General features: G+C 33.3%; 1 protein-coding gene and 1 pseudogene across 1 annotated transcript; both read left to right on the top strand.

Moving 5' to 3' along the window:
* The first annotated feature begins 1,639 nt into the window (after positions 1–1,639).
* Positions 1,640–5,710, top strand: LOC110995307 (annotated as a pseudogene).
* A 2,204-nt stretch (positions 5,711–7,914) lies between these two features.
* LOC110995309 (lactase-phlorizin hydrolase-like) lies at positions 7,915–21,621 on the top strand. The gene is made up of 12 exons (XM_045632550.1): positions 7,915–7,950; positions 8,929–9,062; positions 9,492–10,156; positions 10,374–10,682; positions 11,215–11,453; positions 12,061–12,222; positions 17,464–17,475; positions 18,260–18,393; positions 18,941–19,605; positions 19,858–20,166; positions 20,562–20,800; positions 21,440–21,621. Exons 1-12 carry the CDS (start codon positions 7,931–7,933, stop codon positions 21,600–21,602), a joined length of 3,051 nt encoding a protein of 1,016 aa, XP_045488506.1. The 5' UTR covers positions 7,915–7,930; the 3' UTR covers positions 21,603–21,621.
* The last annotated feature ends 183 nt before the right edge of the window (positions 21,622–21,804 follow it).

Below are 21,804 nucleotides of genomic sequence, written 5' to 3'. Positions count from 1 at the left end.
TCGGTATTGTAAGACGGTCAAAGACAGGGCTAGACCAAACCATGTTAGATTATTGTAATATAGTTACTAAGTATAGCATCTGTTGTTTTTGAATACAAATAAAAATACGTAGAGGAAGGATGCTGTAACATCTACCAAAAGGTAGGATATTTGAAGATGCAGGGTACTTAGTTACTATTCCTAATTTGTAGCCGAAGATTGTTCGTGCCTTTAAACATAAACAAACCAACAAACAAAAAATATCTTTATTCATATAAGTAAACAAGTACACTTATGAACGTCAATTTTTGTTTTATTAATTGTAAATTTACATTTATCAGTTCGCAATTTAAGGGCGTAGAGCGGACAAGAAGAACTGGCAAGAAACTTTCCGCCACTCTTTTCAATCGCCAAGTTTTTAATACAAATTGTTTGAACTGGAGCAAATCAACCCCAAGGATTAGGATCATTTAAGTATTCGTCACATTTATAAAAAGCCTTATTGATTAATTTACTTTTAACGAGGGCTATGAATTTATTTAGTGATAATTCTCTAATTTTGCTTGGGAGTTTGTTGTAAAAACGAATACAATTTCCATATAAGGAGTGGTTTATCTCCTGGAGCCTGGTTGGTCGCACGTTAGTTCTATTTTGCGTATTATACTGGTGAAAGCCACAATTTGTTTTAAAAATTTTTTGTACATACAACAAACAAGGCTTCAAGAATATATTGACCGGATAATGTCATAATATTTAGTTCTTTAAACTTATTACATACCGAGTCCCTCGGAGAAACACAACAAATACCCCGAACAGCCCGCTTCTGCAACACAAATATGGATTGAACCTCTGCAGCAGCACCCCACAGTAGAATACCGTACGACATAACGCTGTGAAAGTAGCTATGGTGCACAATTTTAGCCTTATCCTTCCCTATCCAGTAAACTGTCGGATTTTCTTTACTGCAGAGGTCAGCCTATTCGAAAAAGTTTCTATGCGTGGGCCCCACTGGAGTTTACTATCTATTGTTATGCCTAGAAAAACAAATATCATCATGACGATCATTTGAAACAGCAAGAAAAATCAATTTCAGTAGTTATGAATAGTACTACAGTAAGAAAAAAGAGAAGTGCAAAATTAATTACCTAATAAAGATTAATTGTAAAGTGTTAAATTTACATTATCTGTATTTTTTATTGATTGGCAGTTGCATCTCCCTCTAGTCGGGGATTATAATATTTGCCAATGCTCGGAAATGTATAATAACAAGAGGCCCCCTTGAAAGATAAGATTTTTCCTTGTCTCATTGATCTTGAAGTAATCTTTCTCACTTTTGACAACAAACACAGTAGGTACTTTTTAGGATCTGTAATATAAATAAAACTTTCTATTGTTTTCTATTAACTTCAAATGATTTGTATACCCTTCTACTTTGATGTACGGAAGAGGTTAAAATGACATCTGCGCAAAGACTGTTATCAACAGGAAATTAACGTAGGATTTTTTGTATTTATATATAGGCTATACAGCGTAGGCCACTTATTCAACGCCTTCAACTTATGTAATCGTGCTTTATCATACTATATCCATATATCTGACATAATATTTTGATGACGTAAGCCTTGGTACTTAACTTTGATAAGCTGTTTATATAAAAACAAAACTTAAAGCTGATTAGGTACATAGTAAGAAGACACTAGAATGAACAGACTCAGTTTACTGTAAGTAAGGTTTAATATTTTTAATTGTAAAGACTCCAATATTAAATTTTTGTCGTCAGCATCATCTAAGCGACCTTAACAGTGTTTTATTTATTTAATTTGTGTTTTAATTATTCGGGGTAACGTCTTCTGGTATCTGTTATGCTAGGGTGACCAATATATCGTCGTTTTCTCAGGAACTCGCAACGTAAATAAATAAACAAAAATATAATTGCTTCTAAATTTACACTTAGTTCAAGGGCGTAGACCTGATGAAAAGAGCTGGTAGGAAAGGCTCCACCACTTTTGATGGTCAAAAAGATAGTTTTTCATTAAATGAAGCAAAAATAGGAATGCTTCAAGTTTTCGTAGGGACAAACACTAATTAAGTAAGGACAGAGATAGTATCACAGAAGAAACAATCCAATGACACTTTTCGTTGTTTTCATTATTTTTAATTCGAATGGATAGAGCTTGGCCCCCTGGCCAAGAAAAAGCTCGTCCCTACTTTGTAGTACAACAGCAGACAAGCAATGACGCGAAGATTTTCCTAAATTATTCATTTTAGCTTGTTAACATTTTGTATTGCTGTGGCGCAATGCAAGCAGTCAGTGCGACATGAAGTGAGGAAATTTCCGGATGGGTTCCTCTTTGGAACGGCGACTGCATCCTATCAAGTAGAGGGAGCTTGGAATATAGATGGTATATTATTTATATAGTATCATTTATGTGTCTGTATTTTTTTCTCTATCGAAATGTTTGCTATGTCGTCAAATAAATATCTTAACTACGTTTTTTCGCCCACCAAGTCGTCAAACTTATTAAAGTTAGACAGACGTTCTCAGACTTATATGACTCCCTTATGACAAAAATATCGTGGATTTTTAGTTATAAAAATAAGTAAGTCACGAGAACTAGTAAGTATTGACTCTGACCATAAAAGTTATACCTCGGACTCAGACCCAGACAGCGATGATTGTGACTCAAATATATATATACTGAGTCATTATTTACTTATTAATTGGAGTAATTGGAGCAAGACAAAATCTAAAAATTGTAAAGTCTATTTACATTTTATGTTTCCATAAATTTCTTTTAAATTTTAAGGCAGTAAATATTATATCTGACTTCTTGATTTATCAACGATTGGAAATAATTGGATACATAAAATACATTTTATTTTAGGCAAATCTGAAAATATCTGGGAACAATCTAATATCACACAAAACCATGTGTGATATTAGATTGTTCAAATGGCGACATTGCCGACGACTCCTACCACTTGTACAAAAGGGACGTTGAAATGATGAGAGAACTAGGTTTGGACTACTATAGATTTTCCCTTTCTTGGACTAGAATACTACCCACCAGCTTCCCCGATGTTATCAACCAGGCTGGCATCGAATATTATAATAATTTAATCAACGAACTATTAAAACACAATATTGAACCTATGATTACGCTTTACCATTGGGATCTGCCTCAGAAGCTGCAAACATTAGGAGGTTGGGCGAACCCTAATATAGTTGATTGGTTTGCTGCTTTTGCTAGGGTAGCCTTTGACCATTTCGGAGATAGAGTGAAGTATTGGATCACAATAAACGAGCCATTCCAGATATGTAATGATGCGTATGGCGATATCATCAAGGCTCCAATGTTAAACATGAAAGGTGTAGCAGAGTACATGTGTTCAAAGAATTTGTTGATGGCTCATGCAACAGCCTATTATATTTATGACAAAGAATACAGAGACAAATGGAATGGCATCGTTTTTGTAGGATTTAGTGCTCAGTGGTATGAGCCTGCAGGTGAAGAACATGAACAGGCAGCTAATGATGCTAATGATTTTATGGTACTCACTTTTTACTTTATAAATACCACAAAAGTTACATTATATGTATTTACAGCTTTGTAAAACGAATTCGTTAAAAGGTTTTAGTTACTCACAAATACATTTTTAATTATTATTTATTCCTAGATAATCAAGTTAATTCAACATAAAACTAGTATTTTACTTCGAACCAGTAGTTACTAAATGGCGGGTTCAAATTCTTGAGTTTTAAGTATAGATCGTATAATTTTTAATAATTTCAGTGGGCTCAGTACGTGCATCCTATATTCTCTGAAACCGGAGGGTACCCACAGGTTATGAAAGAAAGGATTGCTGCTAAAAGCGCAGCGCAGGGCTATCCTAGGAGCCGGCTCATTGATTTTACCCCAGAAGAATTAGAGTTTGTTAAGGGAAGCGCTGATGCATTTGGTCTTAACCATTACACAACTCGTATGGTGTATAGAAATGAAACCGTTGATACTATGTATGATTCACCATCATTTCCCGATGATGCTGGTACAGCCATGTACACTTTACCGGAATGGCAGATTGGAGAGTCCCAAAAAGTATATGTAAGTACATATAGAAAAAAATCCTTTAGATTAGAAAAATGAAGGAGTTATTATAATTAAATAAATATTTTTTCCATTATGTTAAAAAAGCAAAAGTTAAATGTCCACACTTTCCTTAATAGTGAATATTAGTCTCTAAAACCTTTGTGAGCCCACTGCCTGTCTTCCCCCTGCTTTAGAAAAAAAAAATATATTTTTACAGATGTAGAAAATTGCTAAAAAATGATTACTGTTTAGTTTTGGCCTCATATTAGGACTATTTGTAAAATATTACCGAACAGGTCTTTTTCATAAAGCGTCTCGTATTTATTTTATTTTAGACAGTACCATGGGGCTTTTACAAACTACTGACTGCTATACGAGAAAAATATGGAAATCCCCCCATATATATTACTGAGAATGGTTTCGCTACCGGACCTGGTCTGGAAGATGATCACCGAGTTTATTATTACCGGGAATATCTGTCAGCTATGTTAGATGCCATGGAGGAAGGGTCGGATGTCAGAGCATACACAGCCTGGAGTTTGCTGGATAACTTCGAATGGAAATTTGGTTATACGTGAGTATCACATCTTCTGCAGTATAAAAACCTGCGATGTGTGTTTTTACTTGAATAAACATATCGCAATAAGAAGGACGGCTATTTTATATAATCTCTAAACCGCCCGCACTACGCAACACGTAATAATTAGACTGGAAAGAATCCAGAACATCTTTGACATATTATATACATACCTTTTTATCAAAAAAGGATTGATGATATCTATTCATAGACAAGAGATTCAAAAATAAACTTCAGATTCTTAGAGTTTCTATTAAACTTTTTCACATTTCCTCTCGTTTCTCTCTCTTCCTAGGTTTTTACTCTACTGTTATTAAGACGAATTAGCTAACTAACAGATCTTCCTGAAAGTGATCCCTGCCACATTCCTTTTATGTATTTGTTCTTTTATAATTTCGGCTTTTTAGATCCAATATTTATAGCCTTTAAAGTCTGTTAGTTTAGTTTTTATTGTTATTTTTGTCTGCATGATGTAAGTTTCTATTGTACTGCTAATTAAAAAAATGAAATATTTATTTCCAGGGAGCGTTTTGGTCTGTACGAGGTGGATTACAATAGTCCAGACCGCACACGTACACCAAGAAAATCCGCGTATGTTTACAAAGAGATCCTTCGTACGCGCAGTTTGGACCATCACTATGAACCCGACATGTCGGCCCCACTTACTATAGACGAGGGTCATTAAACATAAAAACTAATATTATTTTCGTTATTATTATTAAAAAAAAACTACGTGTGTGTACCACCTAGTCTGAGATGGTATCATCATTTTTAATATAACTCAGGTCCTTGACTCAATTACTGACGAGATTTTTCGGTTTGGTAGACACAGAAGAGAATACCCTTTGTACAAGTAGCGGCACGAAGCTCTAGCGCTGACCGTTATTGCGCAGAAGTAAAAACTTATTTTTTACTTGAGGGGGGCTAGCGGAATATAGAGCGTCGATTGGCTCTCCAGTCGCATTCCGGCCCCCGCACCACAGTACACATGCGCAGCAATCCCCTCCACGTATCGGCCAGCGCTAGACTTACGTGCCTATAACAATACTACAGACATGAACTTGAATTTACAAAAAATAAAAAATAATCTACCTTAGAATTATATTTACGAAGTCATACATTTTAAATAAAAAAGGGTTGTAAAACAAGTCTTTTATTAGCAAATATCACTGCCCCATACCCTAATCGGAGTTAACTGATAGTCACATATATATAAATTATGAATTGTTTATCGATTTTGAATTTTAATTAAAAAGCCTCTGAAAATTTTACGACGAACTTTTTTAACATTTTTTAAACATTACTATTAAAAATATATAGTCGTAGAACATTCGCTGTCGTAGTCATATATAAAATATATTTTATCGTCCAAAATCCTTGAGGGCGATAAAAAAAATGAACATGTTTTTTTTTGTTGTTGTCGCTGTGTTGATATGTAAACTTTGATCTGGCTTCATTTATTGATAAGTAATGACATATTCTAATGTTTTTTCATTTATATACAAAAGTCTGCTAAAGACTTGTATATTTTTAAAGTCAGTATTTACATTCTTCAACCAATATACAGCGTTAATATTAGTTAAATAAGAAATATTTAATGCGGTTGCGTGCATGGAACCAAATAAATTTTGTCAAATTCCATTAATTGACTTATACTTTGACTAGTACTTTCCAATATTAACAATTTAATATGTAGACCAAATTTTATTCAGAGAAAATGAGAACCAATTTAAATGAGTGCTTCGTTGATTACATGCAGTAATTAAAAAAAAAAGTTCTATTATGTAAATGTTATACATTTTGTTTTATTAGAATTTAGTACAAGTGATTACATATTATCTATATATTTATTTATGCTCTACGCAGTCAAAGGCCTTGTATAGATCACAGAAGACAGCTAAAGTATCCTGTATATTTTCCCACACATGTTATATTTGCTTCATGAGCTCAACATCCACAAGTTACTACTTCAACCTTTAGTAAAATCGAATTGTCTATCATAAACACGCTTATTTAATCTAAAAGCTGTGAAACCTTTTACTTAAAGTCGGTGAAATTTATATAAGAAGTTAATTCGTGGGGTCCGAGTTGTCTCCAGACTTAAATAAGTCAATAATTTTATTATAATTCATGAGATTGGAAGAATAGTCAAGACATATAATAAAGATAATCGTGAGAAATAGATTAATAATGGATTCGGAGTCGTAATTTTAAAACGGTCCAAGACAGGGCCAAACCAAGTTAGATAATTATAATTATAATAATATTAATATTGTTCTTGTTAAACTTGACTAACTAACTTAAAACTACGTATAACTTTTATTGTTTTTAATTTCTAATAAAAATATGTGGAGGAAGGAGTCGGTGACTTTAACCAAAAGGATTTTTCAAGATGCAGGGTACTTACTTACTTATTTGTAACCGAAGATTGTTTTTGCCTTTAAACGTATTACCACGATGATAATCAGTCATTGCAAGAAATATCCATTTGAGTAGTTATGGATAGTATTGTAAGAATAAAGAGAAGTGCAAAATTAATTAATAAAGATAATTATAGAACAGTGTTAAATTAACATTATCCGTATTTTTAAGTGATTGGCAGGTGTATCTTTCTCAAATCGGCGATTATATCTGCCTATGCTCGGAAATTTATAATAAGAGACCCCCTTGAAAGATTAGATTTTTGCTTGTCACATTGATCTTGAAATAATCTGTCTGACTTTTGACAACAGATATAGTACTTTTTGCGATCTATAATAAAAATAAACCTTTCTATTAACTTAATTTGATTATGATATACGAGAGTAATCGAAATTACTTCCGCGTGAAAACATTAATCAACTTATTTGAAGGAAATTAATTTAACTAATGTTGTATTATACGTCGTAGCTTGAGTTTCGTTACGAGTTTGAGAGTGGCAAAAAGTGGAATTGAATTTTAATTAACAACCAACGGGCTAGGCAAGTAATGAAACGTCATAGATCCAAGTCATTTGCTGTTTGATCAACTGTCTGTACAACTTTCAGGCCACTAGTTAAAAGGCTAGGCAGTTAAAAGAACCGCTAATTTAGCTAGTTGGCTGCGATATATATATCGCAGCCAACTAGCTTAATTAGCGGTTCATCCACTTATCCTATGGCTATAAGTTATGTAATCGTCATGTATGAATTTACAATATAAATGACATATTTCGGATAAGATATGAAAGTCTTAGTACCTTTGATAAAACTGTTTATATAAAAACTAAACTTAAAGTAGACTAAGTTTATAGTAAGAGGACCCGACTATGACCAGACTTAGTATACTGTAAGTAATGTTTAACGTTTAGAAATTGGCGTCATCATCATCATCAAGCGAAGTTAAATGTATTTTATTTTTCTATTTCTAAACATCGGGGTAACGGTAACTAGGGAGGCCTACAATATTTATTAACTAATTCGATAGAACGACACATTAATATGTGTCCACACAGACTACACGCCGATTATCGTACTCAAATAGGTCTACCTCAAAATAAATTTTGTTTATTATTTGTATTGCTCGCGTGAGTGGCGCTTCGCTAACCAAGTTGGAATGTGCGCGCGGTACATCCAAAAGTTTAGACTTCCGCCTCAGGTAATTACTTGGTACCCAAAGACCAAGACTCCATTATATCCAGATTATCCCGACCTGTAAGTATCTTAATATAATGTCGTTTAATTGACTTTGAGATTAGCAGTTTCGGTTTAGCTCAATGACTCACAATTCAAAAAAACAAATAATTGATATGATTTATTTGCATGTATGTTTTCGAATACACGTATTCGAAAAGATAAATGCTTCTAAATTAACCTTTACTCCAGGACGCAAACCTGACGAGAAGAATTAGTAAGGAACTCTCCGCCACTATTGATGGTCAAAACTTCTTAGTAGTTCTTCAGGATAAGGTCCTATAACCCCTAGGTAGGGCAGAAGGCGTCCACAGTGAGTCACCATCGCGTTCGGTCTTGGGCCTCGTATTTCACCTCGCTGCAAGCCCTGCCGGCTCTCTTTGCCTCGTCTTCTACTGTACGACGCCAGGTTTGCTTGGGACGGCCACGCTTTCCTTGCGGGTTCTAATCAAGCAAGGATAAATTAGGAATAATAAAAAAATTCAGACCAACAGAGGCTGATTAAGTAAGCAAGGACACATCCATTTTCAGCGTTTCGTTGTTTTTATTTTGTTAAGCATTCTAACGGATAGAGCTTCGCCACGGACGCCTAACCGCAACGCGAAGTTTTATCTTATGTAATTATTTATTTCAGTATGTTAGCGTTTTGTATTGCTGTGGCGCAATGCAAGTGGTCAGAGCGACATAGTGTGAGGAAATTTCCGGAAGGTTTCCTCTTTGGAACAGCCACTGCATCCTATCAAGTGGAGGGAGCTTGGAATATAGATGGTATATTATTTATATCGTATCATTTTTTCACACTGTCTGTCCACCAACCAGTCAGACTTATTAAAGTTGGACACACGTTCTTATATGACTCCCTTATGACAAAAATGTATTGGATTTTGATACGGGGACTAAGTCACGAGGACTAGTTTGTATTAACTCTGACCATACAGTTATAGCTCGGCCTCAGCGGTGACTGTGCCTCAAATATTAACTGAGTCATTATTTACTTATTACTTGGAGTTTTTATTAGGTTTTTTTTAACATATTAGGTAACAATTTGTAAGAGAGAATCTGAAAATTTAAAGTCTTTTTACATTTTATGTTTCTATTAATTTCTTTTGAATTATTCAGGCAGTAAATATTTTATCTTACTTCTTTATTTATAAACGATTGGAAATTATTTAATACATGGAATACATGTTATTTTAGGCAAATCAGAAAATATCTGGGATCATTTGACACACACAAAACCATGTGAGATATTAGATTGTTCAAATGGCGACATTGCCGACGACTCCTACCACTTGTACAAAAGGGACGTTGAAATGATGAGAGAACTAGGTTTGGACTACTATAGATTTTCCCTTTCTTGGACTAGAATACTACCCACCAGCTTCCCCGATGTTGTCAACCAAGCTGGCATCGACTATTATAATAATTTGATCAACGAACTATTAAAACACAATATTGCACCTATGATTACGCTTTACCATTGGGATCTGCCTCAGAAGCTGCAAACATTAGGAGGTTGGGCGAACCCTAATATAGTTGATTGGTTTGCTGATTTTGCTAGGGTAGCCTTCGAACATTTCGGAGATAGAGTGAAGTATTGGATCACAATAAACGAGCCCTACCAGATATGTAATGATGGATACGGCGATGACGGCTTGGCGCCGATGTTAAACATGAAAGGTGTAGCAGAGTACATGTGTTCAAAGAATTTGTTGATGGCTCATGCAACAGCCTATCATATTTATGATAAAGAATATAGAGACAAATGGAATGGCATCGTTTTTGTAGGATATAGTGCTCCCTGGTTTGAGCCTGAAAGTGAAGAACATGAACAGGCAGCTAATGATGCTAATGATTTTATGGTAATCTTTTTTAACTTAATAAATATCAGTGTTTCATATTTTACAAGCCAACCCTATTTCACAAAGCATTATTTACAATTTTGTAAAACGAATTTGTTAAAATATTTTAGTTACTCGTGTAAACCAAATACATTTTTAATTGTTATTTATTCCTAGTTTAATCGACTCAGTCCAAGATAATGCACCTTAAAGTTTAGATTGTATATTATAATTTCAGTGGGCTCAGTACGTGCATCCTATATTCTCTGAAACCGGAGGGTACCCACAAGTTATGAAAGAAAGGATTGCTGCTAAAAGCGCTCAGCAGGGCTTTCCTAGGAGTCGGCTCATTGATTTTACCCCAGAAGAAATTGAGTTCGTTAAGGGAAGCGCTGATGCATTTGGTCTTAATCATTACGTAACACTTATGGTATACAGAAATGAATCCGTTGATACTATGTATGATTCACCTTCATTTCACGATGATGCTGGTATAGATATGTACACTTTACCGGAACTGCAGATTGGAGAGTCCCAAAAAGTAATGGTAAGTATAAAAAAACTTTACATAAATATACTTTATATTCAACTTTTTAAATTTAATATAAAAGCAAGGAGTTATAAAATATAATTGATTTCTAAAATATTGAGAAGTATGTTTAATAACAGTAGGGTTAAATATTTACCGCATAATATGGTAGGTTCCATATTATGCAGGTTGCTAGCTGTCCGTTGGAGCTACGACTGCATGAATGGATTTTTTCTTTCTTATGCATTATATTATACCAAAACTTATAAATTAAATTACCACATTTTCTTAAAAAGCGAATATTTTTAGCCCTGTTACTAAAACCCACGTGTGCTCATATTCTGCCTACCCTCTGATTCATAAAAAAATATCGTAAACCACAGATATATATATATATATTATTATTATTATTATACAGAGATTCATAATGATTAAAGATGCAAAAACTGTTTAGGTTCTGGCGTCATATTATGTTTATTTTTATAATATTATTATCGACTAGGTCTTTCTCCTGTAGCATCAACATCAATTCATAATTATTTTATTTTAGGCCACACCATGGGGCTTTCACAAACTTCTGACTGCTATACGAGAAAGATATGGAAATCCACCCATATATATTACTGAGAATGGTTTAGGTACCAGTACTGGTCTGGAAGATGATCACCGAGTTTATTATTACCGGGAATATCTGTCAGCTATGTTAGACGCCATGGAGGAAGGGTCAGATGTCAGAGCATACACAGCCTGGAGTTTGCTGGATAACTTCGAATGGAAATTAGGTTATATGTGAGTATCACATCTTGTAGAGTAACTTACGATATATAAAGACTATATTAATTGTTTTTTTTTGTACCTTTGTGTACTTGGTTAAGAATAGTGCAATAAGAAGGACGCCTATTTTTTTACACATCTTAGATCTGTATACCGTCCGCACTAGGCCACATGTTAGAGTTAGACTGGAAAGAATCCAGAATCTGTTTGACAAGCATCCCGGGTCGTATCAAAAAAGGATTGATCACTTTAAAAATATTCATAGACAAAGGTTGAACTTAGCGGACACGCCTGTAACATATAATTTTGCTCTCAAAAATAAACTTTGGTATTCTTGGGGTTCCTATTAAACTAATGCCTTCTAACGCTGCTGTTATTATGATGTCTAAGTTAGCTAATAGCTAACTTAGACACACAGAGCTATCTTTTTTAAACTTATCAACAACATATCATTTATATACCCGCTTTTTAGATCCTATATTAATAGTCTGTATCAATTTTGTTAGTTGGTCTTGGTAATAGTAATTAAGTGTGTCAGTCCAGTTTTATTGTTGCTTTGTCTGCATAATGTAAGTTTCTATTGTTACGCTAATTTATAAAAATAAATTTATTTTATTTGCAGGAGAAGATTTGGTCTGTACGAGGTGGATTACAATAGTCCAGACCGCACACGCACTCCAAGAAAATCCGCGTATGTTTACAAAGAGATCCTTCGTACGCGCAGTTTGGACCATCACTATGAACCCGACATGTCGGCCCCACTTTCTATTGACGAGGGTCATTAAACATTAAAAACTAATATTATTTTCGTTATTATTATTTATAAAAACTACGTGTGTACCAACTAGTGAGCTGGTAACATCACTTTTCATATAACTGAGGTTCTCGACCCAATTTTTGACGAGATTTTTTGGTTTGGTAGACACAGAAGAGTATACCCGCTGTACTAAAGACATGAACCTGAATAAACAAACAAAAATATAAAAAAATCTGCCTTAGAATTATATTTACGAAACGACACATTTTAATACAAAAAGGGTTGTAAAATAAGTATTGTATTAGCAAATATCACTGCCCCAGTTACATATAAATGTAAATTAAAAAGTGTCTATCGATTTTGAATTTTACGTAAAATAAATAAAGCTTCAGACCTCATAATACTGATATTTGAAATTTCAATATTCACTCGTATAAAATAATCAGTTCTCTGAATATAGCGACAGGCGCTCAGAAATAATTGAGTATGTATTTCAATAGCTAATAACGTTATTTTAACCACATTGAATCGAAGCTAATGGTATTATGGATGGAAATTAATTCGAAAACAATTGCTAATTAACAAAATAATGAGAGCGCTCGATAAAAATACGTAGAGATCGCTCTGACGTCGTCTGCGTTGAAATGATTTAATGCTAACTTTTCTTCTCTGTTACGCGTTTATTTTATGTATGTGAAGAGTAAAATACAGAATACTTAAAGAATACTGCCGTTTCAGAACTGCGCGTTTTTCAAGGCAGTTTTTGCCACGCACCACCACTCTGTGAAACCAGCTGCATACTGAAGTATTTCCGAAATATATTTATATAATGGAACCATGTGAGTTACAATACTCACAATATTGTCATTATAAATAAATTTAGTGATACACAATATTAATATCTCGTAAGGTTTAAACGTAACGCAAGTTTGGTTATATGATATTAAATTTTGTTATCTGTATACATTTCCCCATAAATGAGTGAGCAATTTTAGAAAGTCAGAAAACTGGAAAAGCAAGACTATTCCTAATTCTTGTGTTTAAATTGTGACAGTCACTGCGCTTTAGAAATGTATTTCTGGTGGCAACTTTTAAATTACCGATTTCTTCAAAGAATTATCTTAGCGTGCCACGCGGTTTTAATTTATATATAGTAATATAAAAATATCTTGAACATCGGGCTGCTGAGCCCCACGACAAGATACCATATATCATAACACTATGGCAGTAACCGAAATATATAAGCCTCGCTGTTTCATAATCAGATAATAATCTAATCTTTTTTATCGCAAAAGCAGCCGAACTATGTCTTCTCGTTAGGGTGGTAATGTGAGGCTTCCATTGCTAACGAGAATCTAGAGTGATCCCTAAAATACAGTTGAATCAACACATTGAATAATTTCATTTACTTGATTATAAAGAAATATTTTTTTCTACTGCGCGTACTGATTTAAAAAATATGAGAGATGTATCAGCTGCAAATTAACGTTTCACATATGGCAGGTCATTTATGTGAGACAGCAATGGCCCCTGAGGCACACCCAGGGAATGGGAGCCCCTAACGACTCTCCTTTATTTATAATCACTTTTAGTAAACGGTCAGTCAAGTATGAATATATTATTATTATTGAGTTTGATGAGACGCCATAATATTGTAATTTTCCCAATAATGTTTTATGTTCTACACAGTCAAAAGCCTTGGACAGGTCAGGTTTTACTTAAAGCCTGTAAAATTGATATAGGACGTAAATTCGTGGGGTATGATTTGTCTCCAGACATAAATAAAGCAATAATTTTATTATATTGCATAAGATTAGGAAATATCAAGTAGTCAAGACATTTAATAAAAAATATCGTTAGATAAAGAGAAATAGATTGATAATCGATTTGGAGACGTTATTTTAAGACGGCCAAACTAAGTAAGATAAATATAATATTCTTCTCGTTAAACTTTAGTAAGTTGTTTGTTATTTTTGATATCTGTTAAAAATGTGTTTATTTGGAGGCTTCAACCAAAACAATTTTTGAGGATGCAGGGTACTTACTTACTTATTTGTAACCGAAGATTTGTTTTTGCCTTTAAACGTATTACCAAGATCATAATCTAAACATTTGAGTAGTTATGGATAGTATTGTAAGAAAAAAGAGAAGTGTAAAATTAATTAATAAACATAATTATAGTACAGTGTTAAATTAACAATGTCCGTATTTTTAATTGATTGGCAGGTGTATCTTTCTCAAGTCGGCAATTATATCTGCCAATGCTCGGAAATTGATACTAACAAGATACCCCCTTGAAAGATTAGATTTGTCACATTGATTGTCACATTGATCTTGAAGTAATCTATTTTACTTTTAGACCAGTGCCGAAGCCTTCAAAAATAGTAAAAAATGAAAAAAAATTACAGTAGGATGAAACCCATTAGAAATGCAGGGGAATATGATCAAAATGAAAGGAAAAATAAATTACGGTCGATCCGAGTTCGGGAAGTGGGAGGGGGGTGACTTTTAAGGGGGAAAAATTGTTTATCTTGATTTCCGGCGAAATTACCAGTCCTATGGAAAAAAGTTAAATGGCAAAGTTGTAGGTCATAAAAAGATCTACAACTTTGGTATTTACAATTTTTTCACATAACCTCAAAATTTAGGTGAAAAATTCAAAAAACCAAGTTTTTGGTTTTTTATTTTTATCTTTTTTTAAAAGTTTTTTTTTTCTACGAAATTTGGTGAAAACTTACCTTATTATGTCCCAAATATACTGTAATTTATTTGATTAAAAATATTTATTTTTTCGCCTCATTTTAACTTAATATCAAAAAAGCACCCTAATTTTCAATCTAAAATTCTGACGTCAAAATTTCAGCTTTTTTCAAAAAGTTTGGGGGCTTTTTGTTTGTTGAAATATCTACTTTCTGATGGTGTAAAAAAAATTATACATTACCATAGGAAATAATATTAGAAAATGCAAAAAATTGAAAAAACCTCAAATTCGAAAATTTTCTTTTAATTATGTACAATTTTGAGGTATTTATTAAAATTTACACTTTAATTACTCAAAAAACGTAAGATTTCATGCTTCATTGATAAACGAAAAAATTGCAAATTAAAATATACTTCTATAATTAACAAACAAATAAGCTAATAAAGTTAATATTTTGAATTTTTCTTTGAATAAAGTAAATTTCTCACAAATCACTTAGAGTAACTCAGCCTGCAGGTGTATTTTTAAAAACGATGTTGTACACTACTCTGTATCTCGAATACTGGCTAACGGTTTTTACAGCTGCTACGAAATAGCAGGTAGCAGTAAGGCCCAGACCCTCCTAGGTCCATCCCCACTTCTCAATGAAATAACTTACACTGGGCTAAAATTCACCGAAGGTCACTCAGGTATATAAATTATCTTAAAACAGCAATAAATAGGCATCTACAAATATTATTTACAGAAGATTCTACAACTTTTTCAAAATATTGTAGATGTCTTATTAAATATTAACTTTATTAGCTTATTTGTTTGTTAATTATAGAAGTATATTTTAATTTGCAATTTTTTCGTTTATCAATGAAGCATGAAATCTTACGTTTTTTGAGTAATTAAAGTGTAAATTTTAATAAATACCTCAAAATTGTACATAATTAAAAGAAAATTTTCGAATTTGAGGTTTTTTCAATTTTTTGCATTTTCTAATAATATTTCCTATGGTAATGTATAATTTTTTTTACACCATCAGAAATTAGATATTTCAACGAACAAAAAGCCCCCAAACTTTTTGAAAAAAGCTGAAATTTTGACGTCAGAATTTTAGATTGAAAATTAGGGTGCTTTTTTGATATTAAGTTAAAATGAGGCGAAAAAATAAATATTTTTAATCAAATAAATTACAGTATATTTGGGACATAATAAGGTAAGTTTTCACCAAATTTCGTAGAAAAAAAAAACTTTTAAAAAAAGATAAAAATAAAAAACCAAAAACTTGGTTTTTTGAATTTTTCACCTAAATTTTGAGGTTATGTGAAAAAATTGTAAATACCAAAGTTGTAGATCTTTTTATGACCTACAACTTTGCCATTTAACTTTTTTCCATAGGACTGGTAGTTTCGCCGGAAATCAAGATAAACAATTTTTCCCCCTTAAAAGTCACCCCCCTCCCACTTCCCGAACTCGGATCGACCGTAATTTATTTTTCCTTTCATTTTGATCATATTCCCCTGCATTTCTAATGGGTTTCATCCTACTGTAATTTTTTTTGGTTTCAAAAATTATCGACACTGGTCTATTTTGACAACAAATATAGTAGTTACTTTTTAGGATCTATAACAAAAATAAAACTTTCTATTGTTTTCTTTTAACTTTGAGATATATAACTAACATGATTTGGATACCCTTCGATTTTGATATACGGGAGTGATTGAAACGGCTTCCGCGCAAAGACTTTAATCAACTTATTTACAGGAAATTAATTTAACTAACGTTTTATATGTATATATTTTGTTAAACGGCTTGGCTGTATACCATTGACTAAACGTTTAACTAAACAGCGCCGTGTAACTAGCTTCCTGAAAGATGTAAAGACAGTTTATCAAACAGCTAGGCAAATTACTTGGATCTATGACGTTTAATTACTTGCCTAGCCTGTTGGCTGTTAATTTAAATTCAATTCCACTTTCTGCCACTCTCAAACTCGAAACGAATCTCTTCAAACTGTCAATATGGCGTCGGCAAACCACAAATTTGATGGTGTTTTCCAAAGTTTCATGAAAAACAACAATACAATGGATGAGTGTAGTAACAATAACAATGTGAATTTTACTCAAGCAGTTTAATTTAAAAATAAATATTTTTTATGTCATATGATTCATCTTTTTTATTTCTGTCAAATATTGACTCTATCGTAGGAATAGCCTAAGCATTAGCCAAGCCAGTTTATTAAATATTGTAACAAACGGCTGATGATGAGGCTGAACAGATGATTAAACTAGTTGGTTGCGATATATATATATATATACATATCTATGTAAACATATCACAGATATGTCTCATATCTATGAGACATGATATAATATAGCCTGCGCCACTTATCCTACGCGTACCTTATGTAATCGTGCTTTCCGTATAATATGTCATGTATGGATGTACCATATAAATGACATATTTCGGATAAGATATATATCTTAGTACCTTTGATAAAACTGTTTATATAAAAACAAGACTTAAAGTAGATTATGTAATAGTATAAGGTTATAGTAAGAAGACACGACTATGACCAGCCGTAGTATACTGTAAGTAATGTTTAACGTTTTTAAATATTAATAGAACAATAAAAAATGTCGTGATCATCATCTAAGCTAACTGTATTAAGTATTGTCTTTTATTACTTTTACAAATTTAAAGAAAAACACTTTTTTAACGGTCACGGTCACCGTGACCACGCACGCTGTAAAGCACGCGAAACGTCGGTTAAATTTAAAATTTTGTTTAAATAATTATAAGTTTACAATAAAACATAACTTCAATCCGTGAACAAAGTGTTTTACTTTAACTGTATTTTATTTCTTTATTTCCATACATCGGGGTAACGTCATCTGTTATGTGAGGGCGGTCTACGATATTTATTTATTCGATAGAACGACACATTAACATTAATATAGTCCCGTATCTTAATATAAAGTCGTTAAATTGACTTTGAGATTAGCGGTGTCGGTATAGCTCAATGACTCGCAATTCAAATAAATTAATGTAAATATCATCAATTCGCATGTATCTTTACAAATATGTAAAAAGATAAATGCTTCTAAATTTACATTCACTCCAAGACGTAGACCTGACGAGAAGAACTGGTAAGAGCTCGGCGCCACTTTTGATGATCAAAACTTCTTAGTCAAAACTTTAGGATAAATTCGGAATCATAAAACGTTTCATAGGCACAGAGGCTAATTAAGTAAGGACACATACATTTTCAGGTTTTCGTTGTTTTTATTATTTTAAGAATTCGAACGGATAGAGCTTTGCCACGGACGCCTAATCGTAATGCGAAGTTTTACCTTATGTAATTATTTATTTCAGCTTGTTAACGTTTTGTATTGCTGTGGCACAATGCAAGTGGACAGAGCGACATAGTGTGAGGAAATTTCCGGAAGGTTTCCTCTTTGGAACGGCGACTGCATCCTATCAAGTGGAGGGAGCTTGGAATATAGATGGTATATTATTTATATAGTATCATTTATGTGTCTGTATTTTTTCTCTATTTAAAATTTTGCCATGTGGTGGAATAAATATCTTAACTACGTTTTTTCTACCCACCAAGTCACATTATTAAATTTGGACACACGTTCTCAGACTTATATGGTAAGGAAACACCTAATAAATACTCTAAGCAATAAGTAAATAATGACTCAGTAAATATTTGTGTCACAGTCACCGCTGTCTGGGTCTAGTCGAGGCATGACTTTATGGACAGAATCGAGACTTAGTTCTCGTGACTAAGTTCCAGTATATATGATATATGGGGTACACAAATATTTACTGAGTCATTATTTACTTATTACTTGGAGTATTTGTTAGGTTTTTTTTCTTAACATATTTAGTAACAATTTGTAAGAGAGAATCTAAAAAATTTAAAGTCTTTTTACATTTTATGTTTCCATTAATTTCTTTTGAATAATTCAGGCAGTAAATATTTTATCTGACTTCTTTATTTATAAACGATTGGAAATTATTTAATACATAGAATACATGTTATTTTAGGCAAATCAGAAAATATCTGGGATCATTTGACACACACAAAACCATGTGTAATAGCAGATTGTTCAAATGGCGACATTGCCGACGACTCCTACCACTTGTACAAAAGGGATGTTGAAATGATGAGAGAACTAGGTTTGGACTACTATAGATTTTCCCTTTCTTGGACTAGAATACTACCCACCAGCTTCCCCGATGTTATCAACCAGGCTGGCATCGACTATTATAATAATTTGATCAACGAACTATTAAAACACAATATTGAACCTATGATTACGATTAACCATTGGGATCTGCCTCAAAAGCTGCAAACATTAGGAGGTTGGGCGAACCCTAATATAGTTGATTGGTTTGCTGATTTTGCTAGGGTAGCCTTCGAACATTTCGGAGATAGAGTGAAGTATTGGATCACAATAAACGAGCCCTACCAGATATGTAATGATGGATACGGCGATGACGGCTTGGCGCCGATGTTAAACATGAAAGGTGTAGCAGAGTACATGTGTTCAAAGAATTTGTTGATGGCTCATGCAACAGCCTATCATATTTATGATAAAGAATATAGAGACAAATGGAATGGCATCGTTTTTGTAGGATTTAGTGCTCAGTGGTATGAGCCTGAAAGTGAAGAACATGAACAGGCCGCTAATGATGCTAATGATTTCATGGTAATCACTTTTTAGTTTATTAAAACCTGTATTTCAATCTATAAGGATTATTTATAGCTTGGTGAACCGAATTCTTTAAAAGTTTTAGTTACTGCTGTTAACGAAATACATTTCTTATTACTATTAATTCCTAGACGACTTCCACTAGATCTAACATAAAAATATTATTCTTCTTCGAACCAGTAGTTCCTGTGATTGGGTTCAAACTCTTGAGCCTAAAGTTTAGATTACATGATTTCTTTATAATTACAGTGGGCTCAGTACGTGCATCCTATATTCTCTGAAACCGGAGGGTACCCACAGGTTATGAAAGATAGGATTGCTGCTAAAAGCGCTCAGCAGGGCTATCCTAGGAGCCGGCTCATTGATTTTACCCCAGAAGAAATCGAGTTCGTTAAGGGAAGCGCTGATGCATTTGGTCTTAACCATTACTTAACTCTTATGGTATACAGAAATGAATCCGTTGATACTATGTATGATTCACCTTCATTTCACGATGATGCTGGTGCCGCCCAGTACACTTTACCGGAACTGCAGATTGGAGAGTCTCAAAAAGTAGTAGTAAGTATAAAAATTAAAAAAACTTTTAAATTTAATATAAAAGCAAGGAGTTATGACACAGATTTGATTAACAGAATATTGAGAAGTATGTTTAATAAAATTACGCCGGCTTTTCTCTCGGCCTTCTTTGCCGATGAGTAGGGATGCCAACAGGCTCCAATTTAATGATGTGGAATAAGTGATACCATGATGATCTTATGTTCCAAAATAAACGTATTTTATTTTTTATTTTTATGATTTATATTATATGATCAGATCTCTGATATGATAATATGTATATGCAAAATTGTTTAGTTCTGGCGTCATATTTTATTTGTATATATTTATATATATTTATGTGTATGAATAGGTCTTTCTCCTGTAGCATCAATTCATTCATACTTATTTTATTTTAGGCCACTCCATGGGGCTTTTACAAGCTTTTGACTGCTATACGAGAAAGATATGGAAATCCACCCATATATATTACGGAGAATGGTTTAGGTACCAGTACTGGTCTGGAAGATGATCACCGAGTTTATTATTACCGGGAATATCTGTCAGCTATGTTAGACGCCATGGAGGAAGGGTCGGATGTCAGAGCATACACAGCCTGGAGTTTGCTGGATAACTTCGAATGGAAATCAGGTTATACGTGAGTATCACATCTTGTACAGTAAAAATCTGCGATATGCCTTTTTACTTAATTCAAAATAGCGCAACAAGAAGGACGGCTATTTTATATAATCCCTAAACCGCCCGCACTACGCAACACGTTACAATTAGACTGGAAACAATCCAGAGTCTATTTGACATATAACCTGAGTCTTATCAAAAAAATATTGATCACTTTTATTCGAAGACAACAGGTTGCTCTCAAAAATAAACTTAGGTATTCTTGGGGTTCCTATTAAGATTTTTGCCAATCCCTTTCGCTGAACCGTCCTATCTTCTAGCGTTGCTGTTATTACGATGTAATTAATATAAGTATATATATAATATGATATGTATGATATAAGTTAGCTAATAGATTATTCAAAAAATTGAACCCTTCCACGTCTCTTGCTAACAGTTTTACAGAGCTATCCTTAGCTATCATTTAGCAACAACTTATCATTACAACCAATATTTATAATCTTTATCAATTTCGTTAGTTGGTTATAGTTATTTAGGATGAAGCCTGCCTTGATAGCCTTCAAAGTATGTCAGTCCAGTTATATCATTATTTTTGTCTGCATCATGTAAGTTTTTATTGTTATGCTAGTTTAAAACAAGAACTATATTTTATTTGCAGGAAAAGATTTGGTCTGTACGAGGTGGATTACAATAGTCCAGACCGCACACGCACTCCAAGAAAATCCGCGTATGTTTACAAAGAGATACTTCGTACGCGCAGTTTGGACCATCACTATGAACCCGATATGTCGGCCCCACTTACTATTGACGAGGGTCATTAAACATTAAAAATTAATATTATTTCGTTATTATTATTTAAAAAAACTACGTGTGTACCACCTAGTCCGAACAGGTAAAATCACTTTTCATATAACTGAGGTCCTCGATCCAATTTTGACCAGATTTTTTGGTTTGGTAGACACAGAAGAGTATATACCCGCTGTACTAAAGACATGAACTTGAATTAACAAACAAAAATATAAA

This window comes from Pieris rapae, chromosome 2 (assembly GCF_905147795.1).
Source record: "Pieris rapae chromosome 2, ilPieRapa1.1, whole genome shotgun sequence".
In the NCBI taxonomy this organism is placed as follows: Eukaryota; Metazoa; Arthropoda; class Insecta; order Lepidoptera; family Pieridae; genus Pieris; species Pieris rapae.
The sequence above is the reverse complement of the archived record's forward strand: the minus strand, read 5'-3'. Positions and strand labels throughout refer to the sequence as shown.